General features: G+C 28.5%; 1 protein-coding gene across 1 annotated transcript in view; it reads left to right on the top strand.

Annotated features, from left to right (window-relative positions):
- Moe (moesin) overlaps positions 1-15,343 on the top strand; it is a 35,569-nt gene extending 20,226 nt beyond the window's left edge. Inside the window, exons 5-11 of the mRNA XM_017910072.1 lie at positions 11,904-12,026; positions 13,495-13,767; positions 13,844-14,173; positions 14,311-14,553; positions 14,627-14,802; positions 14,893-15,109; positions 15,194-15,343. Coding sequence (XP_017765561.1) covers positions 11,904-12,026; positions 13,495-13,767; positions 13,844-14,173; positions 14,311-14,553; positions 14,627-14,802; positions 14,893-15,109; positions 15,194-15,343 — 1,512 coding nt within the window. The remainder of the gene's footprint in view (positions 1-11,903; positions 12,027-13,494; positions 13,768-13,843; positions 14,174-14,310; positions 14,554-14,626; positions 14,803-14,892; positions 15,110-15,193) is intronic.
- Positions 15,344-17,795: the final 2,452 nt, after the last annotated feature.

Consider the following 17,795-nt stretch of genomic DNA (forward strand, 5'->3'; position numbering starts at 1 on the left):
AAATTTGTTAATGTAAAAAATTTATTCATATGATTTTGAATATATAAACAATTTTTTATATAATATGATTAAAATTTTCAATTGTATTGACGTTTTCGACTAATATCGTGGTGAGCTAATTTTTTTACATAAATGAAGAGATCAGAACCTATTGGATTGCTATAGCTAATATTTTGCTATAGCCAGCTATATTTTAATAAAAATTAAAATTTTTAATTGTATTGACATGTGTTACCTTCTAATATGAGGATAAGTCACGTCGCCACTCTTTCTGTCTTATGTTAAATTGTTAACACTAATCCTATATTTATACCGGTGCCCCATCACTCTGTCCCATTTGGTCTCCATGTGTCCTGTTTATTGTTTTCGTCACACCATGCAATATAAAATCCTATTTGCAGATGTGCCTCTAGCTAATAACGAAAATTCGCGAGATCTGTGCTCACAGTTCTATATTGGAAAAGGTGGACCTATTACATTATGGCCAATCAAACTGCATTCCTTCTGACTGTTAACTTGCCAGACTCGTACAGTATGTCATAAAGTTGCAGACTCCACGAGGACTAAATGTGTGATTCTAAACGAGTGATTCTCCTTCGTTGGAAAATATTGTACATGTCGGTGTTTCCATTCGTGACTCGATAAGCTAACAATCATTCGTTAAGGCACACTCACATTAACGTGTAGTAATGACTAATGATAATTAATCGAGGATCGATATCTCGGCGCTCATGAAACCTTCGTGCAAATCCAGATCGAACACTGCAATTACTGCTTCTTCATCACGTATTCTTAATCACGAAAAAGCTTCTTAACCCTTTGCACTCTGAATTATTTTTCAATTTTGTTGCTAATAACTATTTTAAGTATTTTGTTTCAAATTTACTTCACAGGATAGATCCTCGACTGTTACTTATTTTAAATAATTTCGTTTACTGATTGTATTGTATATAGCTCTCAAACATTGTTGTAATTTATAATTTGAATTTAAGTAATTCAAGTAATTACTTATTTTCTGTTTTCTTGTTCGGTAAATAAAGAATCAAAGAACGTCGAATGTAACTCGAATAGAAGTTCCTGTAATAAAAACTGATGTCAAGTCACGTTCGACAAAGGTGTGCAAAAGGTTAAGGATGGAGTTTGTAACCGAATGTAACATCGGTGATTATGGTTAATGAATATTAACATTTTACTGACGAGAAGTGAAGGTAAACAAAGAATAGATAGTAAACTATTGGAAATAGCAAATAACGAATAATAAAAATTGTAAAATAATTTTTTTCTCAGCATTCGTCCGTAAAGGTTAATTTTCTTTTGAATTTTTTTTTTAATTTTTGTTAATTTTGGTTTAATTGTTGTCCTTGAATTAATTTTTTGTAAATAATTACCGTTTAATCTCTTTATTTGTTAATTTCATTATTATTGGTTCTGTCTCACTTCGATGCAGGCAATCGATGATCTATGTTAATCTTTAAATGCATTTCTTATTGTTGGTACAAAATATAAATGTATTATGGTAATTTGATGAATTGCTGAACTCGTGGTTCAAGCAAGTTTAAATATTCGAGGATTTAATTACTTACTGCTTCACGTTTATTACACTGAAAGAAATTTAAGTAGATGCAACTTATAAATTAATATTAGCTCTACCATTCTGCATATTGTGCTGAACATAAGTGCATTATGTATTATGTATGATACAAATTTTTTTCTGATAATGGAAGTATCATTAGGATTATTTTTACGAGAAAATTTGTCAATTGAGAGGATGTTTTTAATGTTAATCGATTTATGCAAATTAGAAATATTTGCAAGGCAAATGGATTTATCTATTAAAATATTTCAGAAGTATTTGAAAATTTATGTTAAATTATTTTGCCAATAAGGCCTTTGGAATTTTTTCAAAAATGGAAATTTTATGTAATTTGGAAATAAATTGCGTTTTAATGACGCCTGAATAAAAAATATCACACTGTTTATTGCATATGATAAGATATTTTGTAATTGATATGAAAATGAATCATGGCAATTGTCGAAAGAAGTACAACACTTTAATGATATATGAGAAGTTATACTGTTATATTTATGAAGAAAAATATAAAATTATTTATTGCATATGATAAGATACGTGATTTGTATGAAAGTGAATCACTGAAGAATTGATCAGAAGAATATATTAATATAGAATAATATTTAAGAAATTATACATAAGCTTCGAACTGCGTCAATTTTTCTACACCGATTAAAACTAATTTTTATATCAAGATTTAAAGTATTCATTTGAAATTTATTTTATCAGTTAAAATTTTTTCTTCAATCTATGGTAATATGTGATTAAGCTAATTGTATAATTTAGTAATTATAGGCAATTCCAAATATCAGTCTTTTATCATCGTTCTTTGATACATGGTAAATCAACATAAAGCAATAAAAGAGGATAAAGTTTCTCTGTATTTTTATATCTGACATAATGGTCTGAATTAATTTTCGAAAATTTGACATGATTTTTGCATAATGCCATTAAAAATATTTAAACAATATTTTGAAATATTTTGAAAATTGTGAAATACAAATTTTAAATCATCTCTCGAGTAATATAGTTTTTCTGAAAATTGAATTCATAGTCATGACACTCATAAAAATTATATAAAAATATAAAAAAGAGAAGTAAAAATATTATAGAATGACCTAATACTTTTGGATAATATATTGAATATATTTTCAAAATTTTATTCTTTTATATGTTTTTTCATTGGATAATACAAATTAAATATTAAAAGACTGAATATCATAAACAATAGCAAACTGATTGGTACAAGTGGAACATTAAATTGCTGACCTCTCGATTCAACATCCGTAGCTTTGGTTTCAGAAAAATACTTTGCACCTATTGTCCCTGTTACACTAACGAGAGAGTAAGTTGAGCAGTAAAGTTAGAAGCTTGTGCGTCAATACTTCATTGAATATTAATATAAAGAACAAAAATATGTTTTGTAAAGTGGAAATTAAATTGTACATATTTATTTATTGAAACCGGTAAGTGTAATATTACAAAGTGTTTAAAAAATCCTTTTATTAATGTATTGAATGTTCACCTTGAACGTTGGTTCATAATTATATGATGGATTTTTGAGTTTTCCCTGATTTCCTCTAACGTAAAACAAATTATAATAATCAATTTAATATCAGTATTACTGACCTGAAATATGTAGCTGAATATGATATAATATAATATAATAATAATAATAATAATAATATAATATTATATATATAATTCATAATAACAATGAAAGTTATAATAATAATTAATGTAAAGTGATGAAATTAAATAGAAAATAAATATGTACATGTAAATTATATTTATATTATTTTATAATATAATGTATATAATATTTATATAATAAAGATTTATTGTATATTTATATTTATTATATAAATATTTATAACTAGATTTCCATCTGAATAAAAGCAAATATTAATGAATCAATTCATTTTACTGGTTTGATAATGTTGGTGTTAAAAGAAAACACTAACATAATTAAAAATTTCGAAAATTTATTTAGGCTATATATTATGTATTGCGTGTTATGCGTAATAAATATTGTAACTTTATCCTTTTTTATTCCTCTACGTGGTCAACTGACATCTGGTTTCATTTTAAACGATAACCATGATTTACAAATATTTTTAGAGATTGTCTTTACGAAGAAATCGTGTTCATTATGAAACATCCTTTCTAAAATCCTAAACTTTTATTAGAGGTGGTTTGTAATTTGCTTCGCACCTTAATGTCATTCCTATGGATCAGAGAGAAAGGAATATCTCGTACGTTACGAAATCAGCAAGTATTTCGTTAATATACCGGTACCACAGTGTCTTGATCGTTGTGTATTCAGAAGCAACGGTAAACGTGTGAAGAGGTAAATGATGTGTTACAATGTTACAAGGAAATGCATTTAAGAATTCACCATGGTAAACGTGATTATTGGGTTAGCGGAAAATAAATGAGCGATCGGCCTAAGCATCTGTAATCGTTACCTCATTTGTGTTTTGTACAAGAATCATTTACTACAAGTCATGAACTTCTTCTCGTAACTTGTAAAATAATTTATTCAGTTTTCAAAAAAATTCGAATGCAATTTTATTAATAGATTTCTTGGAAACTTCGGTTATTATAGTTTTTTTAAATAATGCCTCCTTACTTCGAAAACTTATTTAATTGTTTAATAGAAAAGATAGAGTAGTAGCAACAAGTTCGAAGAGTGAATAAAATTTAACAGAAATTCATTTTTCAATTTTTTCCAATCTTTTTATAGTGATTTCTGATATATAATATAAAGAAAAGTAGCAATATGTTTTTATTTTATATATTAATAATTTTTTATTGGAAGAATTTATTTAATTATATACGAAATTCTTTTTATAATATAAGAATTCTTAATAATAAATAGTAATAGTGAAAATAATAAATATGAAGTGGAAAATAAACTTTGTAACATACGAATAATTAATAGTAAGTTTATTAATGTATAACAATTATCATACGTGAATGATGAACAATGACTATATATTTGAACCCTTTTGTTACTAAAGGCGACCATAGTCAGCCAATATCGAGCACCAAGTTCATGATAAAGGTGATTATAGACACATGTTAAAATTTAGCACCGTAGTTAACAGCTCCAATTTGAGCACAGGTTAATATTTCCAAACTGATATTTCTTTGTACGACCGTCGTATTCAATTGCAACTACAGCTATATGAATAAAGCGGTCTACACTGAAGCATGTTGTAGATGCAGGTATTAACTCCTTCATGAAACTGCATCAGTTTCAGTTCTTCACGGTGCTATAGCTTGACACTGAACTTTGTAATATGATATTAGCATTAAAATAAATTTTTTAAAAATGTAGGATTTTCCAATGTCAGTGTCAGTATTAATAATAGAAGCTAAAATTAAGTGTACAAGATAAAAAATTGAAAATGTATTATTATTTTTTAACGTCGGTGTTGTTATTAATAATAAGAAGCGAATTAATCATACAAAATAGAAAATTGAAAATGTCATTTGCAAAATTGGAATATAGTAAAAATTAAATTTTACAGAGTAAGAAATTATAGACAAAGTTTTTTAAATGCATTATTATTTTTTAAAGTTGGTGTTATTATCAACTATAAGAATTGAATTAATCATACAAAATTAAAAATTGAAAATGCATTATTATTTTTCAATGTCAGTGTTATTATTAATAATCAATAATCAATAATAAAAATTAAATTTTACAGAGTAAGAAATTATAGACAAGGTTTTTTAAATGCATTATAATTTTTTAACGTCGGTGTTGTTATCAACAATAAGAATTGAATTAATCATACAAAATTAAAAATTGAAAATGCATTATTATTTTCCAACGTCAATGTTATTATCAATAGTAACAATTTAATTATAGAGTAAAAGGTTATAGACAAAGTTTTTAAAAATGCATTATTATTTTTTAACGTCGGTGTTATTATGAGCAATGAGAATTGAATTAATCATATACAATAAAAAATTAAAGATCAAGTAGAAATTGAGGGAGGCGTTCGCAAGTTATCTCGATATCCATCTACTTACATTACAATCTGCATTATGAAATCTAGGAGTCGATGCATGCATCGTAACATATTATATCAGTCTTTACAGCTCGTTTAACGTAGCAGTAATATACTAAGAATAAAATGAATTGGAAATGTCCACTAGAGAAATGTATTGTTTGTTCAAGAAATAATATATAACGTTTTATTGCTATCGGTAAATCTGTAATATAACTTTATATCCATGTTTTCATCTCGAAATTTTCCGTGAAACGAATACATGAAATTGTATCGCTAAATAATTTGAACAATTGAAAAACTGTGAAAATCGTAACAGATGTCTGTAACCAAGTTTAGACCTCACTTTGCAGGCTGGATTGTTGGGTACAACGTAATCATACTGGTAGCCAATTCCCCCGTAGCGAAAGGGTTAATCGGTCATTTATTTCCCAGCAACCTAATAAAATCAAGAACGAAAGGAAATTCGACGTTAAAACATTAATCATCCTGAACGAGAAAGAAAGGGTATATACAGGGTGTGTCTTACATTTCTCTGTATAAAGTTGGTCAATGTGTTCTGTAGGTAAAAATAAATCCAAATTTTTTCTAACGAAATGAAGAATAGATAAGTAGATAAGTAGATAATTATTTCAATGAAAAATTAGAAATATAAAAATATAACAAGAAACAGTGTTATGTTATTTCCTTTAATTCAATGCAGAACAGGAATGTGTGATCTAAATTAATTAATCATGAGATTCAATATTATAAGTAAAGAAACTTCTTTTATTCTAAAAGCATAATTCTTTAATTATATTTATTGTTACGTAATAATTTTATTCGATATTTTTATTATTTATTACATTATTATATTATATTATTAATATCTGAGCGATTCATTTAATTCTACTACCTGGAATTACTTTTAAACTGTGTTATATGAAAACAATGTTTTAATCAAATGATTGATATCAAGGGCAGCACACAATATTGTAATTAGTTTCTCCTCATTTCGCTTTTTCAAGATAAAAAGATCTCCTTGAATTTCTTGCTTGTAATATACGATATTTAACCATGTAAGTCAAACTATCGATGAAGAAGCAAAACGATAAAAAGTTAATTATTACATAATATGTCCCACTGATAACTGGTGTTCAAAACATTTTTTTATATGACAATTTCAGTTTACAACTAATTTCAGTATTAAATGAATCAGCCTATGTATTATTACTCGATACTTCCAGTACATTTATTATCATGCAATACTTCTACCTAATCTTCTATTATTGTGATACTGTCGCTACACAAGTGTATCATTATACGATATTTTTACCTATAGAACGAACTAACTCTTTCTACAGGAGAGCTCGGGACACCCGGTATATTCCACAATTCCGTTAACCGTAATACAAGCACCTACGGTATCATACGAACCATCGACCCAAAGAATTATTAAAATTCGATCTTCACCTATCATTAACGGGACAGGCGTCGTCCCAGAGTTAACGAATTAAGAATACGTTAGTTCCAGCGCGTCCCGCCAGAGTTCGTACGCTTGTTACATCCCCTGCAGCCTCCACGCGCTTCCCCAGTGTCCATCACATTCTTATTTCTCTTTTCGTTCTCTCGACCGTCGGTTCCTTGTTCCCGTCCGTGGAATTATGCAACCATGCAGGCATATCAATAATAATTACGAAAAAGTCGTGTTACCATCATTGAACCGCGGTGTCAGCGGCGGTCAAGGCGACCGTGTCCAGGGTTTCGATTGACACTTCCGTGCATGGGCTACCTGGCGGATGCGGTTCCGCATTCGCAACGCTCGGGCGTGTGTGTTACGAGAGTCGGACATGACTGGAGACCACGTCCATGAATTCGCTTCGGTCCGAATAATGCTCCGTTTGCGCGCCTTTCAGTTTACAAATGTGTTTCTTAATATCCTTTATTCTTTATTGCCTTTCTCTTTCATTTTATTCTTGGTTCTTATCTCCACGTTTCTCGTGCTCATCTGTTGTCTGTATTTGGAATTAATAGATACTGTGACGCGATTAGAACTAATATTTAAATATTAACATTATCATTATATGTGTCATTAATCCTTTGCATTGTACGTGATAACAGAGCGACATTAGTAATTTTCAATTTATTTATGTTTGTTTTCAAGGTTGAGGATGAAGAATCGAGTAAGACTGTTATATTAACTTTTTGCTATTTGAGAATATTTTGATTTAAAATAAATTTTTTTGAAATTAGAAATTCGTAAAAAATTGGAATTATCTGTGAGTTCTTTATGAAGTAGTATTGCTCACTTTTTCATCATGATTGATAAAGATAAGACAAAGTAATAAATTGCTAATTAATCATGTTGCCATAGTCCCGATACTGAAATGCAGAGTTAATAGATACGTAGGTATTTATGGTTTTTCTCTTTTTAAAACAAATTTTTTAGATTCGAGGAATTTCCTATTGCAAATGTATATTGATATGAGTGCAAAGAGTTAATGATACAATAATTATAAATATTATTAACACTTTGCACTTGGCTTTCCCTTCGTGCCAGAAATTTATTAAACAATTCTAATGTTTCTACTAAGAGTTCATGAAAAAATTATTGGTAATTATAATATAAAATTCTAATATAAAAGTCAAATATTATTTGAACAGAGTAACTTATCACTTTGTTTAAAACGATTCCTTTTCCAAGTCCCCTTTTGCAAAAGGCTGATAATATAATAACAAAACGTAAAATTAATGATTGGTAGAGTGTATTTTGTTTAATTTTTTATTTCATGTTAATATTTAAATTTTGTTTCAATGAAACTTCGAGATGTCTAATGGGAAATATCTTTATATTAGTTATGGCAAATATTCTGTACCTTTATAAATAAAAAATAGCTTAGATTTTTAAATAATTGCGATCATTCTGGTATTTATTTGATATTAATAATTTTTCTTCGTTTTTTGGTCATATTGATCCAGCAATTATCTCTTTTAGATTTTATATTTTTTAAAATGGAAATTTTTTTACGGTATTTGATATTATTTTTTTTTAAATCATTATTATCTTAAATATTATTTTATATGTGATATTACTTTTTATATGCAGTATGTACTAACATGAAAATGATACTGATGACAAAATTTATTTTAGTCAAAAATTATTTTAGTAATTTCAATGTAATTTTTATCAGGCTGAAAATTGAAAACAATATAAAATATTAAATATGCTCCTTTTCGGTTGCTATTGTATTCAAAATCGTTTCCTGGATAATATGACAAACATTGTAATAAAAGACAGGATATCTCAAAAATTATAATGCAAATATTATGTGCGGGTTAAAGAATGCTAAAATATCTTAATCTCAAGTATTTTTATAGACCATAAAACTAAAAGCATGGAACTGTCTTTTACTATCTAATTATTTCCATGGGGATGTATAAAGCTGCACCTTTTTGGAAAAATAAATTTCTTTAATTCAAATTGAAATTGTACAAACGAATAGCTTTTTAGATTTTTAGATTACTGTTATTTTTATAAATAGAGGGAAATGAATTTCTTTTTCTTTTCATATGTTAAATATCAGTATAAAAGCAAATATATAAAGAGAAAATGAAAGTATATTCTTTAACAAAAGCTGTAGCTGTAGAAGTCAAGATAATTACTGATTGATGACATATTATCTTACAGCATTTATAGATATAATAGATATAACGATTCTTAAATGATTGTAGTTCTGTAGTAGATTTTGTAAGACACGTTTTAAAATTGTCTATATTCTCATATAATGTCTTATACAAATCACTAATATATTTTAAATTAAATTTTTCTTAAGGAAACTATATAAATAAGACATTTTTGATTTAATTGAAACTTTAAACCGTACCTTATTGTACAACTTTCCTAGTTTTTAAGTGCTAATTAGAATATAAAATTATTATATTATCGTTAAATTTGACATTGATTTAGAATTTTTTCTTGTCGCATTTTTAATATATACATTTTTATTAGGATATTCATTAAATTTTTAGGATATTAATTAAATAGTTCATTAAATTATTAATTAAAGTCAATTGATTACACTCTACCAATCAGACAATGCATATTTTATGCTACTTATTAAGAGATAATTTTCATTTTTATGTAACATTTGATCTCTCAGTTTCTTCAAAAAACTAAAAATGTTAAAAATAAAAAAATCGAGAAAACAACCAATTTTGATAATGTATTATTATTCCAAAGTATACATAAAAATATGTGATTAAATAAAAATTATTTGAAATTTGCTAAAAATTACATATGAATTATTTAAAGGAACGTCATTTCTTGGTATAATTAATTAATTAACTTATTAATTTTATAGTTGAACATGAATATGTTAACGATATTTTTAACAAGATAATGTTATATTGTTTCAATTCCCAATGTGTGTTTAATTATTCTTATTTTACATACAATATCCATTTCCTTTGTTTCCTTGTGATGTTAAAGGTCTTCCTAAATCATCGAAAAAATCATTATTATTTGACATTGCTGTAATTAATAAATCTGCTACATTTATACCTGTTATGAGCTACAAATATTCGAATATATCGCTTAATACCTTCGATTATCTCCTTTGATAACCAATAACCGTTATAACTTTTTGTTTCTTAGAATCATTCTCGAATCTGAAATAAAAAGGAAAAACTATAAAGATAAAAGGAAAATATCTCGTTCTATTCAGATACGCTATTTGCTTTATTTTATACAGACGTATTATTTCATGAATATTCCATCTGTAATTGAACGATACTGAAAAACACGTATAGATTGCAACATGATATACTTTGATTAAATAACATCTGTTGCCTTGGAAGCCTTACGAGGAATCTCGTTAAAAGTATTTCTTTCGAAGAATCTGTTCTAAATTTTACTCTCTTCTATATTTAATTACGCTCGGTAAACCAACTTCAAGTAAGAACCTCGTTTGCTAAATAATTGCAACATTCGTCACGCTATTAACCATCTGTACTCATTAATATTCCAAGTTGCGTTAATCAAAATGGCGGTCTCCAGTTACGACAAAGGTATAACACTTTCATGGTGTCCAACATATTATTCAAAACTAAAAACCATTTCTATAAGCAGCTAATCTAATAAAAATAAATAACGCTAGAACTATTTAATAACATGTACCTAAGTATTATATACAGGGTGAGTCATGTAACTTGTCCACAGCTATTCTCTCAAACATTGACACAGAAAAGAACACGTTACATTGCACAAAATTCAAGGTCACCTTAAATATCTTATAAACAAATAAATTGTACAATAGGAATCACTTTCGCATCGTATGTTCTCTCTAACACCGTGCAATTTTTATTTCAAACATTTTTTGGTGGGACGCATTCTTCTGGACTGGTTATACGACTCATCCTGTATATTGCATACGGATAATAATAAAGCGTCATGCAAATAATTAAATACGTGTAATTATGTTCTGATTTCATTAAAGGTCGACAATAATTTTGCTAAAAGCAGCTGCACGATTTCATTAACTTGAAAGGAGGTCTGAAGGCAGGCACTTTGATTGATTTTGGTAGTTCTAGTGTTTAATAATTAATCAATTTATAATCAAGCGTTGAACAGTGAGAAATTCTCGGAGTAAACAATTTCCTGATGATGTCAGTCAGTAGCTGAAAAAGTGTGTGCGTTGCTTATTACCTTCCAACATATAATTCCATTTTTCCCTTACACGCTGAGATAAGATATACGCATACCTCTGCGAGTACAAATAATCGTGTCGATCGAAACGTCATCGCAATAATCATTTACCATTTATAAAATATCTACACCCATGTCTATCGCGTTTATATCTTCCAGTGACTAATAAAAGAAAATTCAATAAAGATTTCACGTGTATCGCGTACTCTCTATGTACAAGATCGTTAATTCACGAGGACATGTATCAAGGAAGAGATAATCCCGGACCATAACAAATAATCTTTTATCGATTGCCCAAATCGAGAGTCCATTTGGCTAACGAGATATCTTAATGCTCGTATTATCGTGTCACAATGTTCACCTGTAATGTGATAAAAAATTCTATCAATCACATCGTTGTCACGTTACCGTTTATTATCACCTAATTATGTCATGAGAATTTTCTAACCCTTTATTTTGCATGCAAACGTCACCCAGTCCATTAACTATATCGATGAGAACGCACACTATGCACGTTTCCGTACGATCGGGTGATTCAGTTTGTTATTTTATTTTTGGAACATTCTATATTTACCCCCGAGAAAATTTCCCCTTACGCACGGTACTAATAAATTCACGAACATTTTAGGTGATGAACCAGGAAGTCAAGAAAGAGACGCCGCTGCAGTTCAAATTTCGCGCCAAGTTCTATCCAGAAGACGTTGCCGAGGAATTGATTCAAGATATCACATTGCGCCTGTTTTACCTTCAGGTATGATTCGAGATAACCGGTGCTTTCTCTTTTACACGTTCTATCTTTAGAACAGAAATTTTTAATCTTTTTTATCCCATGGTACATACAAATTGAGTATTAAAATTCTGTGATATGGAGGAGTATACATTTACGATTCAACGCCGCCGCCATTTTTTTCGTTTGGCAACGGTAAACGAAAAGAGATCCGTGTCTCTCATTAAATAATCTGATATTGCATATTTTAGAGATCCTCATGGCAGGACTAAAAATTTGCTTCTGTATAATTCTTAGATTTCTAGAAAATTTTTGAGAAATTATGAAGCCTGAAATTGGTAAAAATACAAGAGCTACTAATTTAAGGGGTACCAACTTAATTATTTAGAGATTAAATTAACGAACTAATGTTACAATAATTTCTGTTTCTATGGAATGGCAGAATATATTATTGGATTGTGTGAAGACTATAAAATGGACTAGTCTTTTTTATGAGAAGATGTTTTTAAAATTCCGTTCTTAATGCAGTATGTATTTCGCTTAGTACCAAAAAATGTTACTTAATAAATTTTGTGATCCAAGTATCAAAATTAATTTACAGAACATGACTTTTACATGATTTAATTGTTCTTTTGTATATTTTTAATGATTTTTAAATGGTAATTTCAAAATGATAATAAACCAGCGTCGATTTATACTGATCGTAAAATTTAAGTTCGTACACATGAATATTACATAAATTTTATTATATTTTAGACATTTTAATACAATTACAATTTTATTATTTTTACAGATAATTGCAGTTAATTATATTCTTTACGTTTTGTATTGTTATTGTTTTAAATAATCATTTCCTGTATAAATTCGGACTTTTTAAAATTTCTAATAGTCAATGTATTTGTAACGAAGATATTTACTTTGTATTAAAAAGACTATAGTCCAAGTACAGTAGTTGCAAGTATGAAATATATTAAGATATTTGATGTCAAATTTGAACAAGTTGATTTTTATATATTTTTATGACGCTCTTATTTTTATTATAACACAAATTTCTTTGATTTACACCAACAATTTGAAGAATATAGTAAAAGAACAATAATCATTCCTCTATTCGGTATTGTTAGCAGAATTGCATTACAACGAAACAAGATTGAGTACATAACTGCATATTATCTTTCAAATTATCTCTGAACTAAATCAACGTGAACGGTAGTCATGTAGATATTGTATTATACATTTAACATACTTTCATGTAAACTTGACCAGTTTTGTTCCTTTTTTCAAGTAAAAATTTATCATTGTATTTCTTAAAACTTGTACCTTTGAATCAGATTAATATTTATTGAAATTGATATGGATTTTGTTAATTTATATTTTATAATTTAATAATACAAATATATTTATATTCTATATAATAATAATAGCAAAGAACAATAGAAATTTTACTTTTCTTTTAAACAATGTAATGTTATTATATATGGATTGTATTTAGGTAAAGAATGCAATCCTTACGGATGAAATCTACTGTCCTCCGGAAACATCAGTATTGTTAGCCTCATATGCAGTTCAAGCAAAACATGGAGATTTTCAAAAAGGTACACATACTGCTGGCTTTTTGATAAATGACCGCTTGCTGCCACAGCGAGTCGTCGATCAACATAAAATGAGCAAAGAGGAATGGGAGAGTTCAATCACTAATTGGTGGCAAGAACATCGTGGCATGTTACGTGAAGATGCTATGATGGAATACCTAAAAATTGCGCAGGTAACGATTAAATAATTCTTTTATTTATTATGTATTTATTATTTATTATGTAATTAACATCTTTTTTGTTGTATAGGATCTGGAAATGTACGGAGTAAATTATTTTGAAATCCGTAATAAAAAAGGTACAGATCTTTGGCTAGGTGTTGATGCTTTAGGTTTGAATATATACGAAAAAGATGACAAATTAACGCCAAAAATTGGTTTTCCATGGTCTGAGATAAGGAACATTTCGTTTAATGAGAAAAAATTCATAATTAAACCAATTGACAAAAAGGCACCAGATTTTGTCTTTTTTGCAACTAGAGTTAAGATTAATAAACGAATTTTGGCACTATGTATGGGCAATCACGAACTCTATATGCGTAGACGTAAACCTGACACAATTGATGTACAGCAGATGAAGGTATATTTTTGTAATTACACTTATATTTTATTTTCTATTATTCAATATCTTTTTATTACCTCTAAATAAGAAGATTAATTATACCACGAATGATGAATCGTTATTGTAATTATAAAATAAACGTTAATAATTTAAAGGCGCAAGCAAGAGAGGAAAAAATTGCCAAACAACAACAGAGGGAGAAGTTACAGTTAGAAATAGCTGCAAGAGAACGTGCCGAAAGAAAACAACAAGAATATGAAGAAAGGATTCGAAATATGTCAGAAGAAATGGATAGGCGGCAAGCTGAATTAAACGAAGCTCAAGAAATGATCCGACGTTTAGAAGAACACCTTAGACAATTACAAGCTGCAAAAGAAGAATTAGAGGATCGCCAGAAAGTACGTATGATGTAGTATAAAATGTAATTTCCTTATAACATACATTTCTAAATGTCTTGTTTTTTATGTAAAGGAACTCACAGCTATGATGGAAAAACTGGAACTTTCACATGAAATGGAAGCAGCAGAGCGTGCTAAACTTGAACAAGAAATACGAGCTAAGCAAGAAGAAATACAACGTATACAGTCTGAAGTAGTGGCGAAAGATGCAGAAGCAAGGAGATTGGAAGAAGTATTTGAAGCTGCAAAGTATATAATTTATTTCTTCTTTATCTACAGTATCAGACAAAGAAATTGTATCGTACTTTACATTTCAAATCGGTAATTTTGTTTATATAGATTAAGGCAAGAAGAAGCCGATCGGGCATATCAAGCTAGTACAACGCCTCATCACCATCATGTTGAAGAAAATGAAGAAGGTGAAGAGGAAGGAGAAGATGAGGTTTCTCATGGTGATGTCACTAAAGATCTTGCAACTGATGAATCGATAATTGATCCTGTTGAGGAGCGACGTACCTTGGCAGAAAGAAATGAACGCCTTCATGACCAACTTAAGGTATTCATTTTTGTTTTCATATAATTCTACTACACTCTGAAAAAGCGTTTGTGAATATGTCTAAATAAAAATAATATGTTTCAGGCATTGAAGCAAGATCTTGCACAGTCACGTGATGAATCGAAAGAAACTGTTATGGATAAAATTCACAGGGAAAACGTTAAACAAGGTCGCGATAAATATAAAACGCTTCGTGAAATTCGTAAAGGCAATACTAAGCGTCGTAGCCTTTGAATTCTCTTCCAGTTTCGTGTACACATGAAACACTCAGTAAAGTCACTTATTCTACATGAGAGACGTACACATTTTCTGAATGTCCATACAAAGATGATTTATAAAACTTCAAACATATTGTTTTATAATATTTTTTTGGAGATGTTCCGAGATATATGTCGCTTTCAATTTACAGCGATGTAAAGTTTATGATACATATTATTATATTTTTCGAAGTCGATTCTATACTCTGAGGTACAGCTAAGTAAAAGAGCTCTCATGATTGGCAAGGAACGCGACGAGCGACCAACTTGCGCCGTCTTCCATGTATGCTTCCACGTTGATCACTGTTAAGCAGTTTTTCATAAAGCAAAATGTTTATATATTTTTTCATAACAAGCATAAGTTTTCTTGCTGTTTTAGCTATAATGTATTTAACATTAATTCATAATAACTTTGTTATTTTAGCTATGTTATTAGCTAATGTTGTTTTTTTTCTAACGATACCCATTTTTGCTAAAATATCAAGAAAATGTGTTACATAATTTGTGAATATTATTTTATTTTTGTCCAAGCATTATATACAAGATTCTGAGCACCGGCGCGCCAGTATTTTCTTTTTCAAAGTATTACTGTCGGTCACTAAGCATAACGCCACATATATGACTTCTTTTCATTGATTACCTTCTCGTCGCGGTTCTTATCATGTCGCGTATTGTCCGTCCTTGGTAAGGATTTGCCCGAGAAATATTTTGTATTGTTATTTGCGTCATCACTTACTTCTGTTGACGAATTAAGATTACTTTTGTCAATAGCGGTCGCTATACTTCTACAATGTATACATATCAGTTCCAGTTATATTCTGATATATCATTTTGCTATTTACCAGTAACGAATAGAATTCAAGCAATAGATGAATTAAGATTTTTAAGCAGTGTGGAGCAGTCACCATTATTTTTTAGTAAGTTATAAGCAGTCTCTAAATATTAGCCTAAAATAGGTTGATAATGTACAAGCGACCGCTTAATTTATGAAACATGAAATCAACGATATCCGTCTTCACAATAAATATAGAGATGTAAGCACGTCATACAAACTGTTTGCAAAATTATATATACTACTTTAGTACGAACGAATTTCAACTACTATTTAGTAATTTTATATTGAACACACTCGTGGCCTTTATTGATATACGTATATTGAAATACTAGATACTAATAATCAGTAATATAATATATAGAGATGTAGGGATGTCGCGCGCCTCTTTGTATTGCATACCTTCAACATAAGGTAATTGCGCGGTTCCTATGAAAAGGATAGGTATCAAAGTTCTTGAAAGCATGAAAGGATAAATGTGAGCGAGAATGCGATAATAAAAAATAATGCGTATGAAAGGTTGAATGTTAGAAGAACTATAGTACGTGGCTGTCTGGTACGCCATATATAAATTTTAAAACAGTTCTCTTTTTTAAAAAAGCACTTATACGGTACGACAATGATATTGAACTAAACTGAAACGGGGGAAACTTATAACGGCCTGTAAATGCTGCCAATTTTTTGACGGAATGCAAACAAAGAGCGTTACTGTGAGATGATACAGTTTTTGCAATAATGAAGTAGAAAAAATAATGAAAACGTTTAAAAACTGATCATTGTATCAAAATTCATACTTGATTACATTATCATCACCACGTCTTACAATAAATACGAAAGGAAAGTACAGGAAAAATTACAATAGATATTTTTTGAGTATATTTAATACTACAATTTACAAATTAGTAGTGTTATACTATTATTATTATTATTATTATTATTATTATTATTATAATATTATTATTATTATTAATATTATTGTATTATTATATTATATTATAAATATTATTAATATTTACAATTTAGTAGCGTTATTATTATTAAAACAATATTAAATGAAAATTAAAACAAAGAATTTTATAGTCGTCTATTTATACTTAAAAAAAAATTATTGAATGTGTACAGCAAAAAAAAATATTTCACATCACGTGCTAATTTTAAAAGATAGACAATACCATTTTCATAAAAACTTAGCTGAATATGCTACCCGTTAAACGCTTGGTGAAAAAATTACTTTTGAGACATTCCAAAAAAACGTTGGGGTTTTTCATTGATATATAAGATTTATGAAAATATTGGATTACAAAACAAAAATTTTATCTATATATGCCTGAAATGTACTTAAATACATATATATTTAAAACTACAGCATACATGTACTTTGTTTATTCATGTACAAGGAGTCCACGAATAGCCCTAACGTAAATTGCTAAATAATTTTTATATTTCTTATGAAGGTAATGAATAAAAAGTCAATTTTAACGTTTTTCCATATATTATAAATAGACATAAATTGTGTATATTAAACCTTCGACTCAAAATACAGTTACATAATACCAATTTATATAAATTTAAATTGATATCTTATACCTTCATGAGA

This window comes from Eufriesea mexicana, unplaced genomic scaffold (genome assembly GCF_001483705.2).
Source record: "Eufriesea mexicana isolate 0111107269 unplaced genomic scaffold, ASM148370v2 scaffold70466, whole genome shotgun sequence".
NCBI classification, from domain to species: domain Eukaryota; kingdom Metazoa; phylum Arthropoda; class Insecta; order Hymenoptera; family Apidae; genus Eufriesea; species Eufriesea mexicana.